General features: G+C 46.1%; 1 protein-coding gene across 4 annotated transcripts in view; it reads left to right on the forward strand.

The window, feature by feature from the left end:
* CACNA1B (calcium voltage-gated channel subunit alpha1 B) overlaps window positions 1-25,571 on the forward strand; it is a 329,048-nt gene that overhangs the window by 185,434 nt on the left and 118,043 nt on the right. For all 4 annotated transcript variants that reach the window (XM_066562640.1, XM_066562637.1, XM_066562638.1 and 1 more), the window contains 4 exons: window positions 12,682-12,794; window positions 20,313-20,425; window positions 23,295-23,426; window positions 24,842-24,914. In XM_066562640.1, the coding sequence (XP_066418737.1) occupies window positions 12,682-12,794; window positions 20,313-20,425; window positions 23,295-23,426; window positions 24,842-24,914 (431 nt within the window). The remainder of the gene's footprint in view (window positions 1-12,681; window positions 12,795-20,312; window positions 20,426-23,294; window positions 23,427-24,841; window positions 24,915-25,571) is intronic.

Below are 25,571 nucleotides of genomic sequence, written 5' to 3' on the forward strand. Positions count from 1 at the left end.
GATGAGGGAAGAGATGAGAATTTTGACTCCATGTTTCAGAAAGCTGATTTATTATTTTATGATATATATTATATTAAAAGAAAACGATATATTAAAAACAATACTAAAAGAATAGAAGAAAGAATTTCATCAGAAGGCTTGAAAGGAATAGAAAGGAATGGAATGATAATAAAATCCTGTGACTGACCAGAGAGTCCGAGACAGCTGGACTGTGATTGGCCATTAATTAAAAACAATCACATGAGACCAATCCCAGATGCACCTGTTGCATTCCACAGCAGCAGATAACCATTGGTTACATTTCGTTTCTGAGGCCTCTCAGCTTCTCAGGAGAAAAGATACTAAGGAAGTTTTTTTCATAAAATATGTCTGTGACACTTAGGTGTTTATTATTTCTTATATATATTACAAGTGGGGAGTTCTACAGCATTCTACCAACAAGGAAGGGCTTTGGGACACTGCAGCGTGTCCAGAAGGGGCAACGAGGCTGGAGAGGGGCTGGGAACACAAACCCTGTGAGGAACCCCTGAGGGAGCTGGGGGTGCTCAGCCTGGAGCAAAGGAGACTCAGGGCTGCCCCCATCACTCTCACAGCTCCTGAAAGGTGCCTGTGCTCAGCTGGGGCTGGGCTCTTTCTCCAGCAGCACTGACACAACCAGAGCACACAGCCTCGAGCTGTGCCAAGGGAAATTCAGGTTGGGTATCAGGAAAAAGTTTTTTACAGAAGGAGTGATAAAGTTCTGGAATGGCTGCCCAGGGAGATGGTGGAGTCCCCATGCCTGGGTGTGTTTAACAAAGCCTGGATGTGGCACTGGGTGCCAGGGTTGAGTTGAAGTGGGCTTGTCACTATAGGACACGAAACAACACGAGCGCACACACTGCTGTTCTCAAGGTGAAAAAAGGGAAGTTTATTTTCTGACTCTAACATTTATAGATTTCCCAAAGTGACAGTGGATTGGAGGGTGACAGTGCCACCCCTCCAATGACACTGGACAAACCAACAGTCCATCAAATTTCTCCTCCTCCATAAAAGAATGCAAAACAATGAGTTATTTACAGAAAGTGTGTGAGAAAGTTTGTTACAAGAATGTAAACATCAGAAAGCTTAGAAAATCTTAAAAAACCAGAGCAACAGGGGCTGGGTTGGACTCTATGATCTTTAAGGTCTCTTCCAACCTGGTGATCCTGTGAATTCTGTGAGTACTGGCCACTGCTGCTCCCTCAGCAGCTCTGGTGTTTCTGATCCCACTGTGCTGTGGTCATGCCCCAGCTCTCAGCGTCCCTCAAGGCTTGGTTCTTCTCACTCACCACTCGTGGAATCACTGAATGGTTTGGGTGGGAAGGGAGCTGAAAGCTCAGCTTATTCTACCCCCTGTGCAAGGATACCTTCCACTAGACCTTGTCCAGCCTGGCCTTGGACTCTTCCAGGGATCCAGGGGCAGCCACAGCTGCTCTGGGAATTCCATCCCAATCCCTATACTCACAGGGAAGAGTTCCTTCCCAATATCCCATCTAGCCCTGCCCTCTGGCAGTGGGAAACCATCCCCCTTGTCCTGGCACTCCGGGCCCTGGTAAATTGTCTCACTTTATCTTTCCTGTCAGCCCCTTCAGGTCCTGGAAGGCCACATTTAGGTCATCTCAAAGCTTCCCTTCTCCAGACTGAACAATCTCAATTCTCTTTCAAATCCTACTTCAAATTATTGAATCACACAATTCAGAAAAAAATCCACCAGGGTGTTAGTTTGAGAGAGGAATGTTATCCTAAAGGTTATTGCAAAGTTGAGATTCAATCAGGTGTAAAGGCTGGAATGGGGCAGGAGGAATTGTCCTGGGATGGGGCAAGAGAAGGAATTGTCCTGGAATGGGGCAGCAGGAATTGTCCTGGAATAGGGCAGCAGGAATTGTCCTGGAATGGGGCAGGAGGAATTGTCCTGGGACAGGGCAGGAGGAATTGTCCTGGAGCAGGGCAGGATGAATTGCCCTGGAATGGGGCAGCAGGAATTGTCCTGGGATGGGGCAGGAGGAATTGTCCTGGAGCAGGGCAGGAGGAATTGTCCTGGAATGGGGCAGGAGGAATTGTCCTGGGACAGGGCAGGAGGAATTGTCCTGGAGCAGGGCAGGAGGAATTGTCCTGGAATGGGGCAGGAGGAATTGTCCTGGAATGGGGCAAGAGGAGGAATTGTCCTGGGATGGGGCAAGAGGAGGAATTGTCCTGGAATGGGGCAGCAGGAATTGTCCTGGGATGGGGCAAGAGGAGGAATTGTCCTGGAATGGGGCAAGAGGAGGAATTGTCCTGGGACGGGGCAGGAGGAATTGTCCTGGAATGGGGCAAGAGGAGGAATTGTCCTGGGATGGGGCAGGAGGAATTGTCCTGGAGCAGGATGCACACAAGGAAGGGAAATTATGCCTGGCAAAAGCAGGATTCTCTGGCTAACCAGTGTTCAGAGAATGCAAATTTGTGTCACTTTGCAGGTGATGTGCACCCATGGGTGATTCCTGTTGGGGACACACTCAGAGCTCTGCCAGCTCTGACATTCCAGCAGCTGGAATGGCCTGGGAGATAAAAATCCTGCCAGTGTTTATGGAATCAGGCACTAAGCCCCCACATGTGCTGTGATTCCTGCCAGAGCCTTTAAAAGGTTTAAACTTTACCATTCTTTTCTGGCTCCATGCCCTCCCTGATGGGGTGTGATGACATGGGATGGGTGTCACGGTGCCCTCCTGTGACATTAAGTGACAGAAATAATCCCAGAGGGAAGATTATCCTGTATTTGTGAAAAGATTTTATTTTAGCTGGTTCCTGTGCTCACCTGGTTTAGCTCAGAGAGTCTAGAAGTGCTTTTGAAGTATGAGGTTTGGGTTTTTAAATTGCTCTGGTGAATGAGAAATGGTGTCTCCCTGAGGTCACAGACTCGCTGGCAAAGCTTGGTTTAAAAAAATATGGAAGGTGAAGGATGGAGTTTTTTTGTTTATTTTAATGAAGTTTGGAGGCTGGGACTCCTAGAGCTGGAAAACTCCTAGAAATTCCTCATGCTGATAATGCAAATTTTTCCCATCAAGGGATGGGATGAGGTTTGTTCCTGGAAGACAAAGCCATTCATGACCCTATAAAATGGCCAGGAGCAAATCTGTTATTCAGCACTTGACCAGATGAAAATTTAAATAAAACTTCTGAAAAAACCAAAGAGAAGACTGGAAAAAAACTTCAAATATTTCCAACAGTCTAACAGTGTTGGCTTAGATCTTTAAAGATCCTTATCTACCTAATTTGCCTTGATTTCTCTCTAAATTAGATACTTAAATATTTCTTGCCTCAGATCCTCAGGTCTTACCTTATTACAAGGAAGGCAAACTTTTGAAGTTTTTTTTTACTAGACCTAAGAGGTCAGGAATACTGACTGCTCTGACATCAAAAGCTCCTTATTAATATTTGTTGAAATATTTAATGCCACCTGGTAATGGAGCTTTAATGAGAGATGTATAATAAGGACAGAAATTTCTTTCAAGTCTTTTTTTTTTTTTTTTGGCAAGATTTCAACTGAAAAGAGAGACAGACCATACAGAGAAGTCACTCTTGCTTATTCATTCCCTCAATTTACCAGAGGAAATAATAAGCTAGATTGGCAGAGTAATTAAAAGTTTGAGGATTAGGATTTCCTCTGGAATTAGGACTAAATGTTTAGGAAACAAACCCCACACTTGGAATCTTTCAACTACAAAAAGGTCACAGATTTAAAAAACTCAGTTTTGGGACCACCTTTTGCAGTGACTTTTCCATGGGAACACGAAGAAATCCATGAGCCAGGAACTCCTCAATGTTGCAGTGAGGGCTGGAAGGGCTGCTTCTGTCTCTGGGAATTGTTCACCTCCAGCTGGGAAACTTACCTGAGACAGAGGCCACAAATTAGGCTTCCAATCTATCCCTGCTGAAGACAAAAAATAGGGAATAGGTTGGAATTAGGGATGGATCCATGTTTCAGGAACTCTGCGTTTGTCCATAACACCCAGTAATGTCAATTAGTGTCAGGAGCACTTGGGCAGCAAATTTGGATTTCTTGGTGTAGAGTCCCACTGAGCTGGGAATGGGGCTCCCACTGCCTGAAATTTAATGGAAGAGGCAGAAAACCACCAAAAATTGGGGATTAAATTCTCAGCATCCTCCCAGCCACTGCCCTTTACCTGGGAGCCCTGAGGGCCCTTTGTCAATGGGGAAACACCTGGGCAGGGCCTCCACAACCCATCCCTGAAAGGGATCCCAGAATGGGGCAGAAAAGGGACCTGAGAGGGTCACCTGGAGCTCCCTGCTCCAGCAGGGCCACCCCAGAGCACAGAGCACAGCATTGTCCCTGGAACATCCCACGGAGGAGACTCCCAGCCTCCTGAGCTGCTTGTTCACCTCACAGGGAAGAAGTTCTTCCTGATGCTCAGGTGGAACTTCCTGGGATCAGTTCCTGCCTGTCCTGCTGTCCCATGGCTGGAGCAGAGCCTGGGCCCTGCTCTGAGCCCTCCCTGTGGGTGTTTTGATGAGATTCCTCTCAATCATCTCCTTTGGAGGCTGAGCAGCCCCAGCTCTCTCAGCCTTGTCCTCACAAGAGAGATGCTCCAGTCCCCTCAGCATCTCTGTCACCCTTCATCCAGGAGCTCTGAGTATTTCTGGGATGTTAAACCCTGCTGGAAACTCCCCTGGCACTGGGGAGGGGCACCCAGCGTGGGTCACAGAAAAAACCAGATTATTCACAAGCAGGGAAAGGTTTTGTGGATGCTCACACTGGGTTTTTAGACATGGTGGTACAAGATTGGTCACTGTGACAATGAGAAAAAAAAAACAGAGATCCCAGAATTGTTTGGGTTGAAGGGACCTTAAATCTCACCCAGTGCCAGCCCTGCCATGGCAGGGACACCTCCCACTGTCCCAGGTGCTCCCAGCCCTGTCCAGCCTGGCCTTGGGCACTGCCAGGGATCCAGGGGCAGCCCCAGCTGCTCTGGGCACCCTGTGCCAGGGCCTGCCCACCCTCACAGGGAACAATTCCTAATTCCCAATTTCCCAACTAAATCTCTCCATGAATGGTCATAATGGAAATTCTAAAGTACACCAGACACTTTTGGGGGGTTTTATTTGTTTGTTTTGGGGTTTGTTTTAATTTTTAAGATGGTTTTCTCCAAGAGAAGAAGCAGAGGCTCTGTGGGCTCATTTTGAGGATGATTGTCTCTACTCCAGGCAGAAACCTATTTTGGTGTGATTTTTGAACAAAGAACTTTGGAGAATTGTCCTGAAAAGCCCTACAAGTTCAACCTCTTAAATTCCAAGTATCCCATACCTCCAAACCCTCCTGAATTCCAGGCTGAGGAGCTGTGGGACTGCATTCACACCTGGCTGTGCACTGAGGATGACCCAAACCTTCCTACCCCTTTCCTGGGGGATGGCAGAGTTTCCAGAGCCTCAGATTTCTACAAATCCCTATTTGAATACTGAGTGCAGGGAATGTTTGGTGCCTTAAGGACTTTGCTGGTTGTTTTGGGGTCACAGTGATGGCCAGACTGTTGTGGTGTTGTGAGGGTCACCAGGATGAGGTGAGAGATGAGAATTTGATTCCAAGTTCTCAGAAAGCTGATATATTATATTATATTATATTATATTATATTATATTATATTATATTATATTATATTATATTATATTATATTATATTATATTATATTATATTATATTATATTATATTATATTATATTATATTATACTACATTATACTACATTATACTACATTATATTATATTATACTACATTATACTACATTATACTACATTATATTATATTATACTACATTATACTACATTATATTATATAATACTACATTATATTATATTCTAAAACTATACTAAAGAAAGAGAAAGGAGACATCAGAAGGCTAAAACAAGAATGATAATAAAAACCTGTGACAGACTCAGAGAGCCTGACACAGCTGGACTGGGATTGGCCATTAATTAAAAACAATTGACATTAAACCAAAGATGCACCTGTTGGTGAGCAACCTCCAGACCACATTCCAAGCAATCAGATAATTATTGTTTGCATTTCTTTTCTGAGGCTTCTCATGAGAAAAATCCTGGGCAAGGGATTTGTCAGAAAATCTCATGGTGACAGCCAGACTGGATGTGCCCCCTCACTCCTGCCTGGATAACTCACAGCACAAACACCTGGGGAGGAGCCCAGCTGGGGCTGAGCCCTCCAGGAATGCTCCTGGAAATCCCCATTCTGCCCAAGGTTTGTGCACAAATCCATTAGATAGAGGCAGAACAAGGGGATTTGAAACAGCTCCTGGAAATACTTGGCAAAATCCTTTAAATGGGAGAGTGGCAGAGTTTAAAAATGGCTTAAAAGTTAATCCATGATGAGGGAACATTGCTGTAGAGGAGCAGGGCCTGGCTGGTGGGATGCAGAGCAAGAGAGAAATCAAAAATTCCAGAGATGCTGTTTCAGGGAAGGTGCTCAGGAATGGACTGAGGAGGCTTTTTGTGAACTGCAGCAGCAGGAGAGGTCTAAATGCAAATCTGTAAACAAATAAAAATGAAAGGTTTCGCTAAAAGCACTACTCAAAGACCAAACACTCCCAAACAGACTCAAACACTACACAAGATCAGGACTTTCTGCTCTATTTTAATTTCTGCAGTTACTTTTCTCTTAGTCTGGTAAATCAGACAATTCCACATAATCCTTATGAGCATCTATAGAAATATCAAAGTACCTATAGCCTTTGTCTAGGAAGGAAGATGTGAGCAATTAGAAAGGAGCTGCTAAACCCTGCAACTCTACCCAGGCACCTCTAATTCAATTATACCTGTCCCTCTGGGGAGAAGTTTAATTACATTACAAATTAATTTTACTTAAAGAACAATTGGTAAAAGCCTACGGCTCTGCATTGATTTATTTCTCCCTTGGTCTTTTCTTTTAACTTTTCTGTTTTGAGTTGTTCTGATTAGCTTTCTCTGCTTGATGCTCCATATCTCTACAACTGCTTTGGAAAAAGGACTGCAGGAGCTTTGGAGAGAGGCTTGGGATTTCTTTAGCCTTATTGAAAGCACTGATGAGGAATTCTTTGAATTCTTGTGGTACGATTAATAACAGGCCATACTTCATGCTCCTGTAATTATCCTCAAATTCAATCAGAGATTCTCCTTCTCTGTGTGGAAAGGACTCCAGGGCCAAATAGGATTTCTCTCATGCTGCAGATGGACACTGCTCACTGAAGCACAGAACTCTGGTTAAATAAGCTGCAGTTACCTATAAAAGAATATATTTCATGCATCTACTTCCTGATTTTATTATCATCTCTTCACGCTCCTTTCCACCACTGCCAATATTCTGAAAAAGAGGAGATTTCTGTCAGAAACCAACTCTGCAATGGCAGCACTGAGGTCTGGTAGCAGCAAAGATGAATTTTCAACTGAGGGCCCCTCAAAATCCATGCTGGGGACACCAGGAGTGACCAGGGCTGTGCCTTTGGGAAGGGCAGCCCCTAAGTGAAACTGCAGTGACCCAGTGCTGAAACCTCCTCCCCAGAGTCCCTAAAACCCATCCCACAGTGCCAGAAACTCATCCCACAGTCCCTAAAACCCATCCCACAGTGCCAGAAACTCATCCCACAGTGCCAAAACCCATCCCACAATCCCTAAAACCCATCCCACAGTACCTGAAACCCATCCCACAGTCCCTAAAACCCATCCCACAGTACCTAAAACCCATCCCACAGTCCCTAAAACCCATCCCACAGTCCCTAAAACTCCATCCCACAGTCCCTAAAACTCCATCCCACAGACCCTAAATCCCATCCTGTGGGAGCAGCTGCAGGAATTGCTGCAGGGCAGGAGGCCCCAGGGATGGGGCTGGGCTGAGCTCCTCTTCCTGTGCCTAAAGCTGTGGGGTGAAGGTGGGACCAGAGCTCTCTGGCTCTGTGGGATGGGTTTTTGAGACTGTGGGATGGTTTTAGGGACTGTGGGATGGTTTTAGGGACTGTGGGATGGGTTTCAGGGACTGTGGGATGGGTTTCAGGGACTGTAGGATGGATTTCAGGGACTGTTGGATGGGTTTTAGAGACTGTGGGATGGATTTAAGGCACTTGGATGGTTTTAGGCACTATGGGATGGTTTAGGGGCTGTGGGATGATTTTAGGGACTGTGGGGAGGAGGTTTCAGCACTGGGTCACTGCAGTTTCACTCAGGGGCTGCCCTTCCCAAAGCTCTCTTCTTTCTCCAGCACGTCCTGCAGGGATCCTTCCTGGCTTCTTAATCTGTGTAGGTCTGAGCCCCAAATCCACAGTGTTTCCTTTTGATAAATCCAGTGTTTGAGCACAGCATTTGAGCCATTATGGCCTGTTCCCTGCCCAGTGCTGAGCCTCATGTTTGGGGCAATTTGGCCTTTTTTTGGTGCTGTTGTTGCCTTTGAAGCCAAGCCCCAGCTCCCTCTGGATACCAATATGCAGGATCTGCAAGGAAAAGGCTTTCTGGAACATATTTATTTCTGTCTGCTGAGCATTTCACATCTGCTTGGGCAAAAAGGGGAAAGTTTTGCCCTGCTGAAGTTCTTTTAATGTGAGAGGAGAGTGAGGAGAGGGAAGTGTCAGGCTCAGCACCTGCTTCTGATGCCATTGGACTTGTAGATGGGGCAGAAATGGAATTAATCCAGAAATGATTGACAAAAAGGAGCTGTTAACTCTAATTAGGAGCCTAATTCAAAGGTGTGGGGTGAAGGGATGCTTGCATGGCCTTTGCCAACAGCACAGCTTGGAAATGAAATAAGAGTGTTTGTATCAAACCTTTCCTCCTTAAATCACATCACAAAATGCTTTGGAGTAAGGCAAATGAAATTAGGTGAGGTTTGAATACCAGGAGGCCCAAACAACAAAATTGCATTTTCAATTATTTAGGCAGGGCCTTCTCAGAAGAAATCATGTGTTGGATGCAGCAGCCTCTCCATGGAGCCAATTCCTTCTGCCTGAGGAGTTCAGGGTCTGAATTCCACTTCCCTCCATCCCAGCCTCACTGGGCTCTGATTTGTAGCATCTGGTACCTGCTGGGACACAGCTCTTGCTGCCAGGTCTGGACTCTGCTCTGGAATTCATCAGCTGGGAAAGGCCAAGGGTGGCTCTTGCAAGAGCAGCAGAAGGAAGTTGGTTTTTAGATGCTCTGAGTTTTAAACATTTCCTGGCTTTTTATATATATTTTTTAAATATATATAATCAAATATTTCTTGACTCTCTTTTGCCACTTTCTAGCTTTTTTCTAGGGTGATATTCTGGATTTGCAGGATGTGTCAGCCTGATGGTGACACTTTGCACTTGTGGTGCCCAGGGTGTGTTCAGTCTCTGCTGGGGCAGTGACTGAACATTTATCCTTGGTCTTTCCTCCTTTTGTGCTCCTTTGGGATGATGGTAATTGTCTTGGCAAAGTGTCCTGAGGTCTGTTGGTACAAATCTGCAGTTAAAAATCACTGCTGAGAATTTTTGTTGTTCTTTGGAGAATCTGGGGCGCACCTGAGCTGTGACTCGGCACAGGTGGGGCTGGGGCAGAGATAAGGAGATGAGAATCTCCCTGCCAGAGATATGGGGCTGTGCATTGCTTCCTGCAGGATCCACAACCCCTCCCTGTGATTTTATCAGCTGATTTAAGAAGGTTTCACAGCATTGGCTGGATATCAACCCTTGACATAGGGACCCTGCACCTGGAAATTGTGCCAGTCAGCACCACCAGCTGAGTGTGACACCAGAGTCCCTCTCCACCTCTCCTGGGGCCTCTTCAGGCCCTGGCAGGGGCTCTGAGCTCTCCCTGGAGCTTCTCCTCTCCAGGTGAGCACCTCCAGCTCTTCCAGCCTGGCTTCAGAGCCCCAGAGCAGCTCCAGGTTTTTTCTGGACTCAGGGCTGCCCTCATCACTCTGCACACTCCTGAAAGGTGCCTGTGCTCAGCTGGGGCTGGGCTCTTTCTCCAGCAGCACTGACACAACCAGAGCACACAGCCCCAAGCTACACCAAGGGAAATTCAGGTTGGGTATCAGGAAAAAGTTTTTTACAGAAGGAGTGATAAAGTTCTGGAATGGCTGCCCAGGGAGGTGGTGGAGTCCCCATCCCTGGGTGTGTTTAACAAAGCCTGGATGTGGCACTGGGTGCCAGGGTTGAGCTGAGGGGTTGGGGCTGGGTTGGACTCGATGATCTTGGAGGTCTCTTCCAACCCAGTGATTCTGTGAATTGTGTGAATTCTGTGACTCCTTCCAGCAGCTCCAGGTCCTCCAGCTGGTCCCAGAGCTGGAGGCAGCCCTGAGCAGCTGGAAGGGCCCCACCAGAGCAGATGGGAGGTCAGATGGATTCCCAGCACAATTATGGATATCTCCTTACTCTGGGATCCTTGGTGCTGGAGACTGAGTTTCCTCACTGAGTCCTTGCACCTCCTGTGAGAAAGGAGAGAAAAGTTGCAGCTTGGTCAGGTGTGAAAAGGCTTCTCCTCAAAAGCTCCACGCTCAAGGTGAGAGGGAGTTGTGCTGCTCCTGTGCCCTGAGACCCAGAGGGAGGATCTGCCTCTTCCTGGGAAAAAGGCTGTAGGTCTCAGATTTTGTCATCTTATTCCTCAGCTGGGAACACGTTGCCCTTGGAGTCTCCTTGGATGATCTTGCTGCTGTTTTCAAGGAGAGCAGGTCACGTGGGATAATTAATACTCCTGAAATTTCCTCCCCTTTTGCAAATGTTGGCACAGGTGTCCTTGCAGGCTCCTCACTAAGGTGTTAATAAAGCCTCTTTTGTCTCATTATTGCTTCCTGGATTTCAGGGAACTTTATGCCCATGGTGTTCCATGACTTGCTTTCATTTAAAATTTCAAATTTGAAACCCCTTTTTTATTTTGAGTAATTGAAGCTGCGTTTTTCAAGGCATTTCCAAAGACACCCAGGATGGCCCTGGGCCAGCTCTGCTCACTCCTCTGGATGTGCAAGGCTGGGAATGGAAATCCAAGGCAGAATGGAAATCTCTCCCCACACTCAGCTGAAGCTGCAGATTGCAGGAGGTCAGAGAATGGTGGAATCATGGAATCTCCTGAGCTGGAAGGGACCACAGGGATCATCAAATCCAGCCCCTGTCCCTGCCCAGCCCCCCCAGCAGCCCCAGCCTGGGCATCCCTGGCAGCGCTGCCCAAAGGCTCCTGGAGCTCTGGCAGCCTCGGGGCCGTGCCCATTCCCTGGGGAGCCTGGGCAGTGCCAGCACCCTCTGGGGGAAGAGCCTTGCCCTGATCTCACAGAATTCCCAGAATGACCAGGTTGGAAGAGACCTTCAGGATCATCGAGTCCAACCCAGCCCCAACCCCTCAACTCAACCCTGGCACCCAGTGCCACATCCAGGCTTTGTTAAACACACCCAGGGATGGGGACTCCACCACCTCCCTGGGCAGCCATTCCAGAACTTTATCACTCTTTCTGTAGAAAACTTTTTCCTGATATCCAACCTGAATTTCCCTTGGCACAGCTCGGGGCTGTGTGCTCTGGTTCTCCAGCCTGAGCTGCCCTGGCCCAGCCCCAGCCATTCCCTGGCTCCTGTCCCTGTCCCAGAGCAGAGATTGGAGCTGTCCCAGAGTGTAAAGCACCTGGAATCCAGGATCATCCTGCTGAAATTTTCCTTGTATCTGTTGCCTCTCTTCTGTCTCTGTGTACTTCTGCATATAGTTTGGCACCATCTCCTTTTTATCATTCCTGGAATCATATAATTGAAATTACAGGAGACTTTCTTGTAGCATCTGTTCTGCTGCAGCCTCTGAGAACCTCCTGTGCTGCACTAAACAAGGTGATTAATCCCCACCTTTTGAGGTTTGATTCTTTTCCTCATCTTTTCTCCAGAGAGAGAGCTTTGCCTTCTGCTGTTTGGTTTTTCTTGGTAGTGTAGGTGGTTTTTGCCTTTTTTTTGGTGGTTTTTTTTTGTTTTGTTTTTAACATTTCACTCTTGCTGTTGCTTATTGGCCTCCAGATCCAAACTTAAAATGCCAAAGGCAGTGTTTGCTGTAGCTTCAAGTTCTTAAAACTTGATGTGGAAATTGAAGCCTCCAGCTCTGTTCCTTCTGCCCTTTGTTTCATCATAGGTGATAAATTTTCCCATCAAAAGCTTCCCAGCCTGTGATATGTGAAGGAAAAAGGAAACAGAAGGGGCTCTTCCATAATTACAGGGCTATAAAGGCATAATAAAAATAAATGTGGTAACAGGAGACACAACACCTCTGAATGTGAGCCCTCAGAGTCAGCACTTCTGTTGGGTAAGAAGGTATTTTTATCATCAGAGGATGGTACAGAAACTTACACCCCACACCCAAAAGTTTCCATCTCTTGAAAGTACAGAAGTCCCAAAACATCTCTGCAATTAAATTTGACCTTTAAAAATATTAGATCCAGGCCTTATTACTTTGAAATTCCTTTACAGAGACAATGAGCATATGATTTAATGCTCCTTTTCTCACCCAAGGATACAGGTGAGCATTGCCTTCACATAGCTCATGGACATACACAGAGAAGATTGTGCCAAACTGTGCCTGGCTCCTGTTTGCCATTTCACAGGGATTTCCTTCCACCAGCAGGCCCTTGGTGCTGTGAAAAAGGAACAAAAATTCCCTGCATGAAGAGCTCTGCCCAGCAAGGATTAATTTAATCTCTTCTCCTGTTCCCAGATTTCGCAGAGTTTGTTTTCCTGGGGCTGTTCCTCACTGAGATGTCACTGAAGATGTATGGGCTGGGGCCAAGGAATTACTTCCACTCTTCATTCAACTGCTTTGACTTTGGGGTGAGTAATGTCCAGCAGGGTTGTGGAGGTGTTCACAGGGATCCCAGGATGAGGGAAGAGATGAGAATCTTGACTCCATGTTTCAGAAGGCTGATTTATTATTTTATGATATATATTATATTAAAAGAAAATGATATAACTATACTAAAAGAATAGAAGAAAGGATTTCATCAGAAGGCTTGAAAGGAAAGGAATGGAATGATAATAAAATCTTGTGACTGACCAGAGAGTCCAAGACAACTGGACTGTGATTGGCCATTAATTCGAAACAACCACATGAGCCCAATCCCAGATGCACCTGTTGCATTCCACAGCAGCAGATAACCATTGGTTACATTTTGTTCCTGAGGCCTCTCAGCTTCTCAGGAGAAAAGATCCTAAGGAAAGGATTTTTCATAAAATATGTCTGTGACACAGGGTGGATAAATCATGGGGTGGTTTGGGGTGGGAGGGGCCTTAAAATCATCTAATTCTAACCCCCTGCCATGGGCAGGGACACCTCCCACTGCCCCAGGTTACCCCAGCCCTGTCCAACCTGGCCTTGGGCACTGCCAGGGATCCAGGGGCAGCCACAGCTGCTCTGGGAATTCCATTCCAACCCCTCTCCACCCTCATAGGGAAAAATTCCTTCCCAATATCCCATCCAATCCTGTCCCTCCATGTCCTTGAAAGCCCTCCCTGTGACGAGCAGGTGTCTCTCCTGTCATTCAGGTGCTGGGTGTTTGAGGATGAGTATGGAAATCCACGGGAAGTGCTCCTGGGGGGAGCAGTCCCTGTATAAATTAGCAGTGAAATGCATTCAGCTTCCCTCGTTATCCTCCTTTTGGAAGGGAAGTGACAGCCGGGGGATTTCATTTCCTCCAGCCCCGGGCTGTTGGCAGCATCAGCACCCCAGAGTGCTCTGATTGCCGGCAGATTCTGTCCCTCCCATTGCAATGAGCTGATTGAAAGACAAAAAAACAACCAAACCCACACATCTTCCTGCTCGTGTCACCCACTGAGCAGCCTTCACCTGGAGTCACACGGGCAGAGCTTTGCAGACATCACCAGGAGCAGCAGAGTGAACACCTGATGAGGTGACAGCAGGGCAATAATTCAAAATCTTTCAGTGCAGAAGTCCAGGCTCAGACTGCAGCTCTGGTGTGAATAGCAGGGCTGGGTTTAGCTCCACCTGTCAGAGAGCCTGGAGTGTGGATGTTAATTTATTCATTAAAAGCTATTAGCTGTAATCTGTGCTCAGAGGAGAACTCCCCTCTCTTATCTGCAGTGGGCTGAGCAGGACTCAGGCTGTTGAAACAACCCAGATATGGAGCTTTAGATCCAGCCACGGGCTCAGGGAAAGGGGCTCAGTATTGGTATTACCAATACAGCAGGATGGGATGTGCCTTGGCTTGTCTGGCCCCTGGTGCTGAACCAAACAGCAGCACTGTGGTGTTTCACCCCACAGACACTTTTGCCTGGCTGGGTGTGTGGTGTTTCACCCCACAGACACTTTTGGCTGCTGGGTGTGTGGTGTTTCACCCCACAGACACTTTTGGCTGGCTGGGTGTGTGGTGTTTCACCTCACAGACACTTTTGGCTGCCTGGGTGTGTGGTGTTTGACCCCACAGACATTTTGCCTGGCTGGGTGCTGCAGCTGGGCACTGGAGACAAGTCCAGGCCTGCAGGAGCTCTGGTGGTGCTGGGATGGAGCTTCCCCCCATAACAGGGGCTGCTCTCAGGTTTCCCTCTGTTGGAGAAGCTTTCAGGCCATGGTGAAGGAAAGGAGTCGGTTCTGATGGAGGGTTTGGATCCAGAGCTTTATTCTGGCCCTCAGGCCTCTGAATGCAGCACCAGCTCCAACAGAACCCCCTGAGCCCGTGGCTGCTGCTCCTTTAACCCCGGGGAGAGGGGCAGGGAAGGGGCAGGGAGGCACCAAGCAGGGACAGGAGGGGAGGGACAAAGGGACAAAGGACACCTGGATGGCCCAATGCCCCCCAGGGGTAGAGGGCATCCTTTGGATCTGCCAATCACTCAGTGCCCTTCTGGAATGCCAGGACTGACAGACAGTGCTGGGAGGGGAAAGGAGAGGAGACTGACACACCTGGCAGGGAATCTTCAGGGGAGAAACCTGGGGTTCTGTAGTAAACCCTGAAATCACACTGCAACAGCTCAGGTCACTGCCCTCCTCACCCAGCCCTGCTCTGACATTCAGGCTGCTCTTTCTGGCTTTTATCTGCCAAAATGCTGGGAGTGACTCTTCTTCCATGAAGCCAAATTCCCCTGCTCCCACAAGGGAGGAGGAGCTGTTGTCACCTTCAGCGAGTGACCCTCCTAAATCCAAGGCTCTGAGTAGAGCCAATTTATTCTCTTTGTGGCCGGGACAGCAGCAAAGCTCAGAGTAAATAGAATTTGAGATTCAATCACCCACCCGTGTCCACCAGCCCCAGGTGTTGCATGAGGCTGTCCCAGATGTGGGGCTCTGGTTTTGGGGTGTCCTGGCAGCTGGGGTTGTTCAGGAGCACATAATCACAGAATGATTACATGCAGGTGATTTTATTGAAGAGCTCTGGGTGTCAGGGGTACAGAACCAAATCTGACTCCGACCTGGGTTCAGGATTGTGAAAAACGCCAATCACTTGGTTTTAAAATTTTAAAAGTTTAATAGTAATAAAATGGTTATAAAAATAGTAATATAATTAGAGTAATAAAAATCTGGACAATTTGGATTAGGACAATATGAGACAATGGAAACAAAGAGTTACAGACAGTCTGGGTACCTTTTTCTGGGCAAAATAAGCCCAAAAAAGGACCCACGTTAACAGAGGATTAACCCTTAAAAACAACAGCCTGTTACATATTCATACAACTCATCCATGATGCATAAATTCCATTCAAACCCAGGATTCTGTCTGGTCAGTGTCAGCTTCTTCCTCTTAATCCTGACAGCTCTTCAGGGCTGAGCAAGGCAGGAAGAAGTTCATTTCTTCTGATAATGGAGCAATAAATTCTCTTTCTCTGAAAGATTCAGGTGCCCTGTGGCTGCTATCTCACTGCGAGTCCTTTCTTTAAAAAAAGTATCCTACATAGCATAGTTTCTATTTTAACATTGTTATAACCTAAAACTATATTTAACACACTACTTAAAAAAATTAATACAGCGTAACTTTCTAACCTAACACATACAATGTTCATTTTAATATTTGTGAAAAGCCAATCATAAAATACGCATTTTTCACAGGATGAACATGTTTTTATACCCTTATTGTTATATAACTACATATTAATTATTAAACTGATATTGTATTGATTCCATTGTATACATTGATTTCATCCAAGCATGGATTTTGTAATTTCCATCAAACCCCCCAAACATCGTTTCTCATTATTCTTGTTATGATTAAACAATAATTATATCCAATCACCAAACAATCATTGCATTTAACAATCAGATCATTTATCATAGCCATTAAATGATTATACAGGTGCAGTTTTGCATGATGCAGTAAAGCCTAACATTTTCCCAGGGCCTACCAGGCCTGACCTTTCTTTCCAACCTCTGCTGAATATCCCATGATTTTAGAAACATTTTATCCCTATACTATCATGGTGGCTCAGAGGGTTGGGATGATCTGTGGTATTTTTGGGGTCCTCGTCATTGGGAGGAAATGATGAATCTGACTCCGTGTTCTTAGAAGGCTAATTTATAATTTTATGTTACTATATTATATTAAAGAATGCTATACTAAACTATACTAAAGAATAGAGAAAGGATACAGACAGAAGGCTTAACAAGATACTAATGAAAAACTCCTGACTCCTTCCAGATCCAACACAGCCTGACTGTGATTGGTCATTAAGTAAAAACAATTCACATGTTGGATAAACAATCTCCAACCACATTCCAAAGCAGCAAAATACAGGAGAAGCAAATGAGATCATATTGTTTTCCTTTTTCTCTGAGGCTTCTCAGCTTCCCAGGAGAAGAATCCTGAGCAAGGGGATTTTTCTGAAAATATGACAGTGACAGGATGGGTTGTCCTGCACAGCACAAAGGGCAGTGACACTCCAGACCCAGACTGTCCATAAATTGTCCTTTAGGGGTGTCACTGATGCCTTGTGAAGGCTGCCCTAGCACAGAGACTGGAGAGAGATAAAGTAGGGATTTATTAAAAGCCTCAATGGATCCACCTTGGGCAGCACAAGGGTCGATGTCCTGCACTGGGTGGGCTCTGAGCTGCCCCCCAGGCTGGCTGCCAATTTCCTTGGATACCCAAATCCAGGATGCTCCTTCCACAACAGAAGCTTGTCAGGGACAGGTGATTTAGGAGCTTGCACAAGGCAAAAGCTGCGCTTAGGAGGTGTCTGAGCTTTGTGGGTTGTGCAGCCCTGGCAGGGAGCTCTGCCGAGGGTTTCCCAGGAGAGAAAGCTGTTGATCTGTTGCTAATTCCTCCTCCTTCAGAGAATCCATAGGGATCCTCCTTCTGTCTGTGTTTCTCCCTCCCTCACCCACCTTCCAGCCCCCAGATCGAGTTCAGCACTGGAACATCACAGAGCTCTGTACCCAGTTTTGTCTGACAAACCATCGAGATGGAACCGTGCGTGCTCAAAGGGTGAAACAACAAACCAGAGCAACATCTGCCTGGGGAGCAGCAGTCCAGTGGGAACCAGGCTCCCAGGAGGGGCTGCTAAGGAAAATTAATTATCAGTGCCATGTACAGGGGCTGAGGAAAGGTTTTTGCTGATTCATGAGTGCCTGGGTTTGAAAAGACAGGTGTCTGCTTAGGAAGGCAGGAGCCTCCTGTAAAATGGAAAATGTAATTATTTACATTTTACTCCAAATTATTTTGACATTAAGGGGCTCTCAGGCAAAGATATGGGAGCAGGAATAACAGTTCTTTAATAGGAAAATTAAAACACAAATGCAATAGTACAAAACAACCCAAGCCACTGCCAGAGTGAGAGCAATCCCTGTCCCCTGTGTGTCAGGGGGTGGCACAGCCCCATCCCATGGGGGCTCAGCCCTCCTGCAGTGCCAGCTGTGGTTCTGCTGGAGCAGGGATCCTGCACAAGGGGGGAGTTTTCCTCTGCAGCTCCAGGGCTGCTGGAGATGGGCCTGGGCTCCCTCTGGCCATGCAGGGCAGCAGAAGCTGCTCCTCTGGCAATGCACTGGGCAAAGGCTGCTGGGCTGTGCCAGGCTCACATTGGATCCAGGTAGGAATGCTTGGCTCCTGCCCTGGGCGCAGCATCTCCCCATGGGATGCTGGAATTGGATCAGCCCTGCAGGGACACTCAGTGGCCATGGACAGCAGAGATCTCCTGCAGGGAGGATTGGCTGGGGGAGAGATCAAGAAAAAACTGCCCATGGACAGCAGAGAACTGCCCCAGCTCTGACAGATGGGGACAGAACACACACCCAGCTACACCTGAGGCAATGAGGGATTCCCAATGGTGGGAGAGAAGTTTTAGTTCCTTCTTCTTCAGGTAGCAGACACTGGAATTATCAATTGTTGTGGATCTCCCTTTCCCTTTATATTTTCTGGAAGCTCAGGGCACAGTGTGTGTTGCAGGACACTTCAGCAGTGATGGAATTTTCAGAGACATCCAAGTTTTTGTCATGAAAGGGTGGGAAAAGGAACTGTTGGCATTTGCAGTTGAGCCAGCATTAAAAAGTTCTAATTAAAAATTAGTGTCCTTCAAAAAAAGATGTTTTAATGTAGTTTGATTGCTAGAGAAGAAAGCAGCAAGCTCCTCTCAGTGTATAAATCACTGGGTGTTCTCCTCCTGGCTGTGGAGAAAGCTGGGGTGAAGTTTTCCAGTTCTCCTGGCTAATTTAGGGTTCTCCTGAACTTTTTGTAACAAAGGGGTTCCCAGTGCTGCTGCCCCCGTTAATCCTCCCTCCCACAGCACAAACCAGCTGGGCTCTGGTGAGAACCAGTTCTGAACTGGTGTTTATGGTGTGCTCTGCCCAGCTGGGGCCCACGGGCAGTGGAAGCTCAGAAATGTTGGGTTAATGTGAATTATGCCAGCAATTGGCAGGGAAATGCCTGTTTGATCCTATTAACTCTGCAGAAACCTGTGTGGGTTTAATTGTCCTTCCCAGCTGTGCTGAACCCATCACTGTTTGTCCTTTTCCTCATGAAGGATTTCTGAGAAGATTTTTTCCTTCCTTGAGGTGAATTCTCTGCCATCCTTAAACCAACCAGAAAACCAAAATTTGAAAAGCCCCCCTTGATTTGGGACAATTTTTTCAGCACCCCCGGGCTGAAGGCCAGGCAGATGATGGGATGTCTGTGCCAGAGGCTTTGCAGGATCTCATAATAATTATTGCTTTAATTGCTCTCCTAAAGACTTTCAGCTGCCAGGAGATTCTGGTAGACGTTGCCCAGAGCTGCTGTTCTGCTGTGGATGAGGAGTTTTAGTCTTTCTGATGGCAAGGGGAGGATGGGGCAGTGCCCTCCTGCACCTCTGCAGGTTGTGTGGGGTGGGGAAAGGAATGACAGTGGGCTGACAGGAGAATGTCCTTTTTTGCTTTGGTTTTAAGCTTGTTTAAAGCAGAAATCTCAGGTTATCACTTGTATTTTGTAGTAAAAACTCCAAATTTTATTTTCTGAGTCCCATCAGCTGCTGGCATTTGCAGTTGAGCCAGCATTAAAAAATGTAATTTAAAATCACAGTGTCCTTCAAAAAAAAAAAAAAGTATTTTAAGGTAGTTTGATTGCTAGAGAAGAAAGCAACAATTTCCACTCTGTGTATAAATCACAGGCTGTTCTCCTCCTGGCTATGGAGAAAGCTGGGGTGAGGTTTTCCAATTCTCCTGGCTAATTTAGGGCTCGCCTGAACAGCCTGAACTCTGGTTCCTGAGCACCCCAGGGAGCTCAGCAGCAGCTGTGCCCTTGTTGGAACCCAGGACATTCCTCTGGCTGCCCTGGAGCACTCCAGACCCTGGCAGGGGACTCGGAGACCTTGGCATGGAGTCAAAACCACCTGGGCCTTTGATTTTAGCCCATGGAAACAATTCCCAACTGTGTGTGAGGAGTTACAGGCCACAAGAGTTTGAGTAGAATGACAGTGAATTTATCACTGGGTGAAAATGTAGAATTTTGGGGATTTAGAATGGGGGTTCAAGAGGCAAGATGGAGGCATCTGGGTGTGTTCTGTCCTCTTTATTCTTCTTCTTGTCCTCCATCTTCTGCTGTGATGGTGGCACTTCTGGATTGGTTTAGATTAGAGACAGACTGTCTAACATAGGTGATGGGTATTGGAAAATTATTGTAAATAAAGTACAGGTAGTTCTTAGTATAAAAAGTTAACACCACCCCAAGGGCAGGGACTGTGCCACAACCCGACCTGCTGGACAGACCTCAGCAGGTCAAATATAATAGATAAGGAAAAACAAACAACCGTGAGAAGCAGAACTGATGAATCTCAACTTCTTGGGTCTTGGGGCTGGGAAAAAAGAGACTTTCTGATACCTTGGGAGCCATGTCAAGCACAGAAAACCTGAGATGCCCTCTCTGAGGTGGTGTCTCCCTGCAGGTGATCGTGGGCAGTATCTTTGAGGTCATCTGGGCTGCAGTGAAGCCGGGCACCTCCTTTGGCATCAGCGTCCTGCGCGCCCTGCGGCTCCTGAGGATCTTCAAAGTCACCAAGTAAGTGCAGCTCCCTTGGCACTCTGAGCACCCCAGGAAATCCCTGTGCCCAGCCCCAGGGCGAGGAGGAGTGCTTTCCACATTTATCAACAATAAAATAATAATTAAATCGCTAAAAAGTTAAAAATTATCCAAAAAAAAACCAATGCCCCAACTCCCTGGGGCAGCTGGCACAAAAATCCCTGCCTGCCCCAGCCTCCAAGGTCTGCACTGGGTGGGGGAGACAGGAGCAGATTGAATCTGCAGATGCAGAATTCCCCTTTCTTTGGCTGGGCAATTGGAAATTTTGGGAATTCCTGAGCCTGGGTTTACACCCAGAAGGGGTTCTAAGAGCCCTTTCTCTCCTCAGCCTCATGTCCAGGTTTGTCTGCCCTTGGTTCTCAGTGGGCTGACAGCAGAATGTTCTTCTTTGCTTTATCTTTAGGCTTGTTTAAAACAAAAATATTGTGTTATCACTTGTATTTTATAAAAATCCCATGGTTTTTATATTTTTATAAAAATATCAATTGGTAAAAATCCCGAGTTTTATTTTCTTTTTACGTCCTATCAACTTCCCACTGATCCAATGACAGTTCCTTCAGTTTTTCTTTCTTCATCAACTTAGAATGTCCATCTTTGCTTTATCTTTAGGCTTGTTTTAAAAAGAATATTGTGTTGTCACTCATATTTTGTGGTAAAACCCCCAAGTTTTATTTTCTTTTTAAGTCCTATCAACTTCCCACTGATCCAATGACAATTCCTTAAGTATCCAGGCTCTGGAAAAGCAGCTTCCCTGGGGATTGCTGTGCTAATCCCAGGGCTGAGCTGCTGTGCTGACACAAATCTGAAATGTGTTCCTGCTGCCTGGGCTGGGAATGTTGGAGTTTTTCAGCCTGGAGACTCTGAGGTGGAATTTTCACTCAGGTTCCCACAGCTTTTCTGTTGTTTTTGTGCTCCTGCCTTGAGTTAATGTGTGCTGGCATTAGCAAACAGCTCCTGTGCCATCTCCAAACCCATCCAGAGCCGTTTCTGCAGGATTGCTGGGGAAATTGATGACAAATTTAGGTGCTCCTGCTGTTGTTTTCCACCTTATTTTTTACACCATTACCTCTTCAGTGCTCCCTTGATTCCATCACTCCCTGAATTCTTCGTAGCTTGAAGTAACAGGAGCAGGGACAGCCCCTCCCTCCAAAAATAACCCAACCACCTTAAATAGGTAAAGAAAATCTGAGCAAAACAGTCATTTGAAGCAAGCAAGAATAGTTTTGTCGCTCTCTGGGGCTGATTTGTACCTGCTTATTGTTTATTTCTAATTATTATTATTCAGACCCCAGGTTTGTGTGTGGTACTGGGTCATTTGTTGTCCTCTGGGAAAAACAGAGTGGAAACTTTTAAGTTCTGTAAATGTTCAGCAAGAAAGGTGGGAACCTGCACCAAAAATGTCACTGTGCTTTACCTTTGCACTGATTTATGTGTGGGAAACTCCTGGGTTTGCAGCAAATGCAGAGCAATTTTCAGCAGTTCATTTTACCCAGAGCTGCTGAGATCTGCTCTTGCTGATTGGGTGCAATACTTTGTAAATATTTTGGATGTTTTTGCAAGTTACAATTTTATTTTTGTGAGTTCTGACCACTGATTGCAGTCAGCATGATAAAGGGATGAAAGATGGAATTATTTAGGTTGGGAAAAACCTTCAAGGCCATTGGGTCCAACCAGTCTTTCCAAGGCCACCACTCACCCATGTCCCCAGGTGCCACATTGGCAGGGACGGTGACCCCACCACTGCCTGGGCAGCCTGGCCAGGGCTTGACAAACATTTTAATGAAGAAATTTTTCCCAATACCCAACCTAAACCTGTGTGGGGCCATTTGAGGCCGTTCCCTCTTGTTATTGCTCATTCCTTGAGAAAAGAGATTTAACCTCACAAACCAAGCTGAGGGCTCTGCCCCTTCTCAGGACAGCAAGTGACACTCTCAAGCCACTGATGCTGAAGTTTCTCTGCCTTAATTAAGTGGATTTTTCATCCCACATGACAGAATTGAGTTCATTGCGTGACCAGAGCCAGGTCCCTGCAGCTCCCAGGGGGAATCCTGCATTATCCCAGTGCCTGAGTGAAAAGCCAGGTGTCTGCTAAGGAAGGCAGGAGCTTCCTGTAAAATGGAAAATGTAACCCCCCTCCCTCCAAATTATTATTATTTGGAAATTAAGGGGCTCTCAGGCAAAGATATGGGAATAGGAATAACAGTTCTGTAAGAGGAAAATTAAAATTACAAATGCAATAATGCAAAAAAACCAAAACAAACAAAACCCACCAACACTGTCAGAGTCAGAATCCAACCTGTGCCCCTGTGTGTCAGGGGGTGGCACAGCCCCATCCCATGGGGGCTCAGCCCTCCTGCAGTGCCAGCTGTGGCTCTGCTGGAGCAGGGATCCTGCACAAGGGGGGAGTTTTCCTCTGCAGCTCCAGGGCTGCTGGAGATGGGCCTGGGCTCCCTCTGGCCATGCAGGGCAGCAGAAGCTGCTCCTCTGGCAATGCCCTGGGCAAAGGCTGCTGGGCTGTGCCAGGCTCACATTGGATCCAGGTAGGAATGCTTGGCTCCTGCCCTGGGCGCAGCATCTCCCCATGGGATGCTGGAATTGGATCAGCCCTGCAGGGACACTCAGTGGCCATGGACAGCAGAGATCTCCTGCAGGGAGGATTGGCTGGGGGAGAGATCAAGAAAAAACTGCCCCATGGACAGCAGAGAACTGCCCCAGCTCTGACAGGTGGGGACAGAACACACACCCAGCTACACCTGAGACACATGGAAAACAAATTCCTATTAATAAATTGCTCCCCAAAGGCTCTTCCCCACTCATGTTCTCCCCCGGCTGTTCTGATCCAACACAGGTACTGGAATTCCCTGAGGAATCTGGTGGTCTCCTTGCTGAACTCCATGAAGTCCATCATCAGTTTGCTTTTCCTGCTGTTCCTGTTCATCGTGGTCTTTGCTCTGCTGGGGATGCAGCTCTTTGGAGGGCAGTAAGTTGTTGATTTTTTTTTTCTTTTCTGTCTTAAAGCCAGGATTAAATTGTGAAACTGCATTTTTTGTTTGGACTTCGATGTTTATTCATTTTTATTTATGCTATAGTTTTTTAAGTTGTGAGTTATATAGTACTTTTCTTTAACAAACTAAAAAATGGAGTTGTATCTCTTTGTTTACAAGGTCTTTTAAGGAAAAACTGTCTAATTAAGAAATGACAGTTAAATTATTTTTATTTTTAACTCACTATTTGTGTTTTGTAATGTGGATTATTAATTTAATGACATAATACTACTTAAACTTATGAAGTAGGAGGTGAAGAAGGAGGACTAACTTCTGTCTTAAAACCTTTATTTTGTTTTATATAATATATATATTCTAAAACTTTAAACTCTTAAGTTTTTTAGTTTGTGATATTACACACTTTTATTTAAACTACACACTCATAATCTTACTTTTATTATTTAAGGAAGGATCTTATTATGCAAGGTTTTTTTACAGCTTTAGGGTTAGTGTCTGTTACTACAGAAAATTAAAAATTTTTAGTAACTAGGCTTGTAACAGTGAGTCTGAGGAATCTTTGTTCTGCCTGCAAGGTTCACATCCCTGATTTCAGGGCTGGGGATAGGGAAATAATTCCTGTTCTGGTGTTTTCCCTGGAGCTGGATTCTTTCCTAAGGGAGAATGTCCCCAGTTCAAAGCTCCCCCATCATCCCCTGGTGCCCAGGACACCCAGAGCTGAAACAGGACTGGGGGCAGCACCTTCTGTACTGTTCCTTCCCTGGTAACCAGAGCGCCATTGTATTATCCACTATAAAATATAATATCCAAATATAAAACATAATGGCACTCTGGAATATTTTCCTGCTGGAAAACACAGTTTGGTTGGATCTGATTATTCTCATTAGAAATGCCAGCAATGGTGAATTTTGCAGTAAGAACCATCACCGTGTTACCATTTAACTCCAGCCTCACTTCTGAACTGAAATAATGAAATGGTTTTGTTTGGTCTTTTATTTTCCCAGTCAATACCTATTTTATCTTTAAAATGCTAAAAAGAAATTATCTGCTAAGAGAGTCATTTCAATTTGGGCTTTTACACTTGAGGAATGAAAACTTCTTGGAATGGCTCATTCTGCAAAATCATTGCAGATTTTGATTGTTCATTTTAATTGGGGATGAAAATGAATTTCAAAGCATTGGAATTTTCTCTGGGAATGAAATTGAGTTTTTGCTGATGGTTCTGTTAAGCACCTTCTGAGATGTTCCTCACCGAGCTTGCCTGGGGTGTTCCAGCCAGGTGGAACAAATGTTGCTCCCTGACTTGGTTTATGGGGTGTTAAAGGGTGTTCCAGGGCTGCCTGGAGCTGCCTGTCCCTCCCCACACTGGTTTTTATTTCTCCCTTCTCTCCAGGTTCAATTTCCAAGACGAAACTCCAACCACGAATTTCGATACCTTCCCTGCTGCCATCCTCACAGTCTTCCAGGTAAAGCCATTCCTTGTCCTGGTCAGTGCTGGAATTGAAATTCCTGGGTGTTTCTTCCTGCTTAGGGAGGGCAAACAAGCCCCCAAAAACCTGTGGAATTTAGGAAAGGGGGAGTCCTTCCTTCTCAGGTGTTTTACTTTGCTGACCGATATATGCATCACTAAAAATCAAATTAAAAACCAATGCTGTGGTATTAAGGAAAACTAGAACAAAAGATTTATTTCTAGGGGGCAAAAATGCTGATAAAACAGATATTTCTGTGAATTAAAATCTGTGTGTGCCCACATCTGGGTGTGCCCTTTGTGTTCTCCAGCCCCTGCCCACAGAGTTGCAGCTCTGGCACATGCAATGCTTGGATTTAAAGCTGAATTTTGCAGCTGTTTTCTACCTGTGTTTTTAAAAACAATAATTTAAAATGGTTTAAAATAATTAGAAAAGAATGTTTTCAGGTGTTTCCCAACTCAGGAGAGTTGGGGCTGCTCCAGCTGCAGGTGACCCTCACAGATTTCATTTCCAGCCTTGTCCTGCACAGTGTGGGCTCCCCCTGATCCAGAATTCCCCAGATCTCAGCAAGGCCTGGCTGATGTATTTCAGTGTTATGACCCCAAAAGGAGATAAAAAGGAAGGGAAGGGGGGTGATGGTAATTTCTGGATTAA

This window comes from Molothrus aeneus, chromosome 19 (genome assembly GCF_037042795.1).
Source record: "Molothrus aeneus isolate 106 chromosome 19, BPBGC_Maene_1.0, whole genome shotgun sequence".
Taxonomy (NCBI): Eukaryota; Metazoa; Chordata; class Aves; order Passeriformes; family Icteridae; genus Molothrus; species Molothrus aeneus.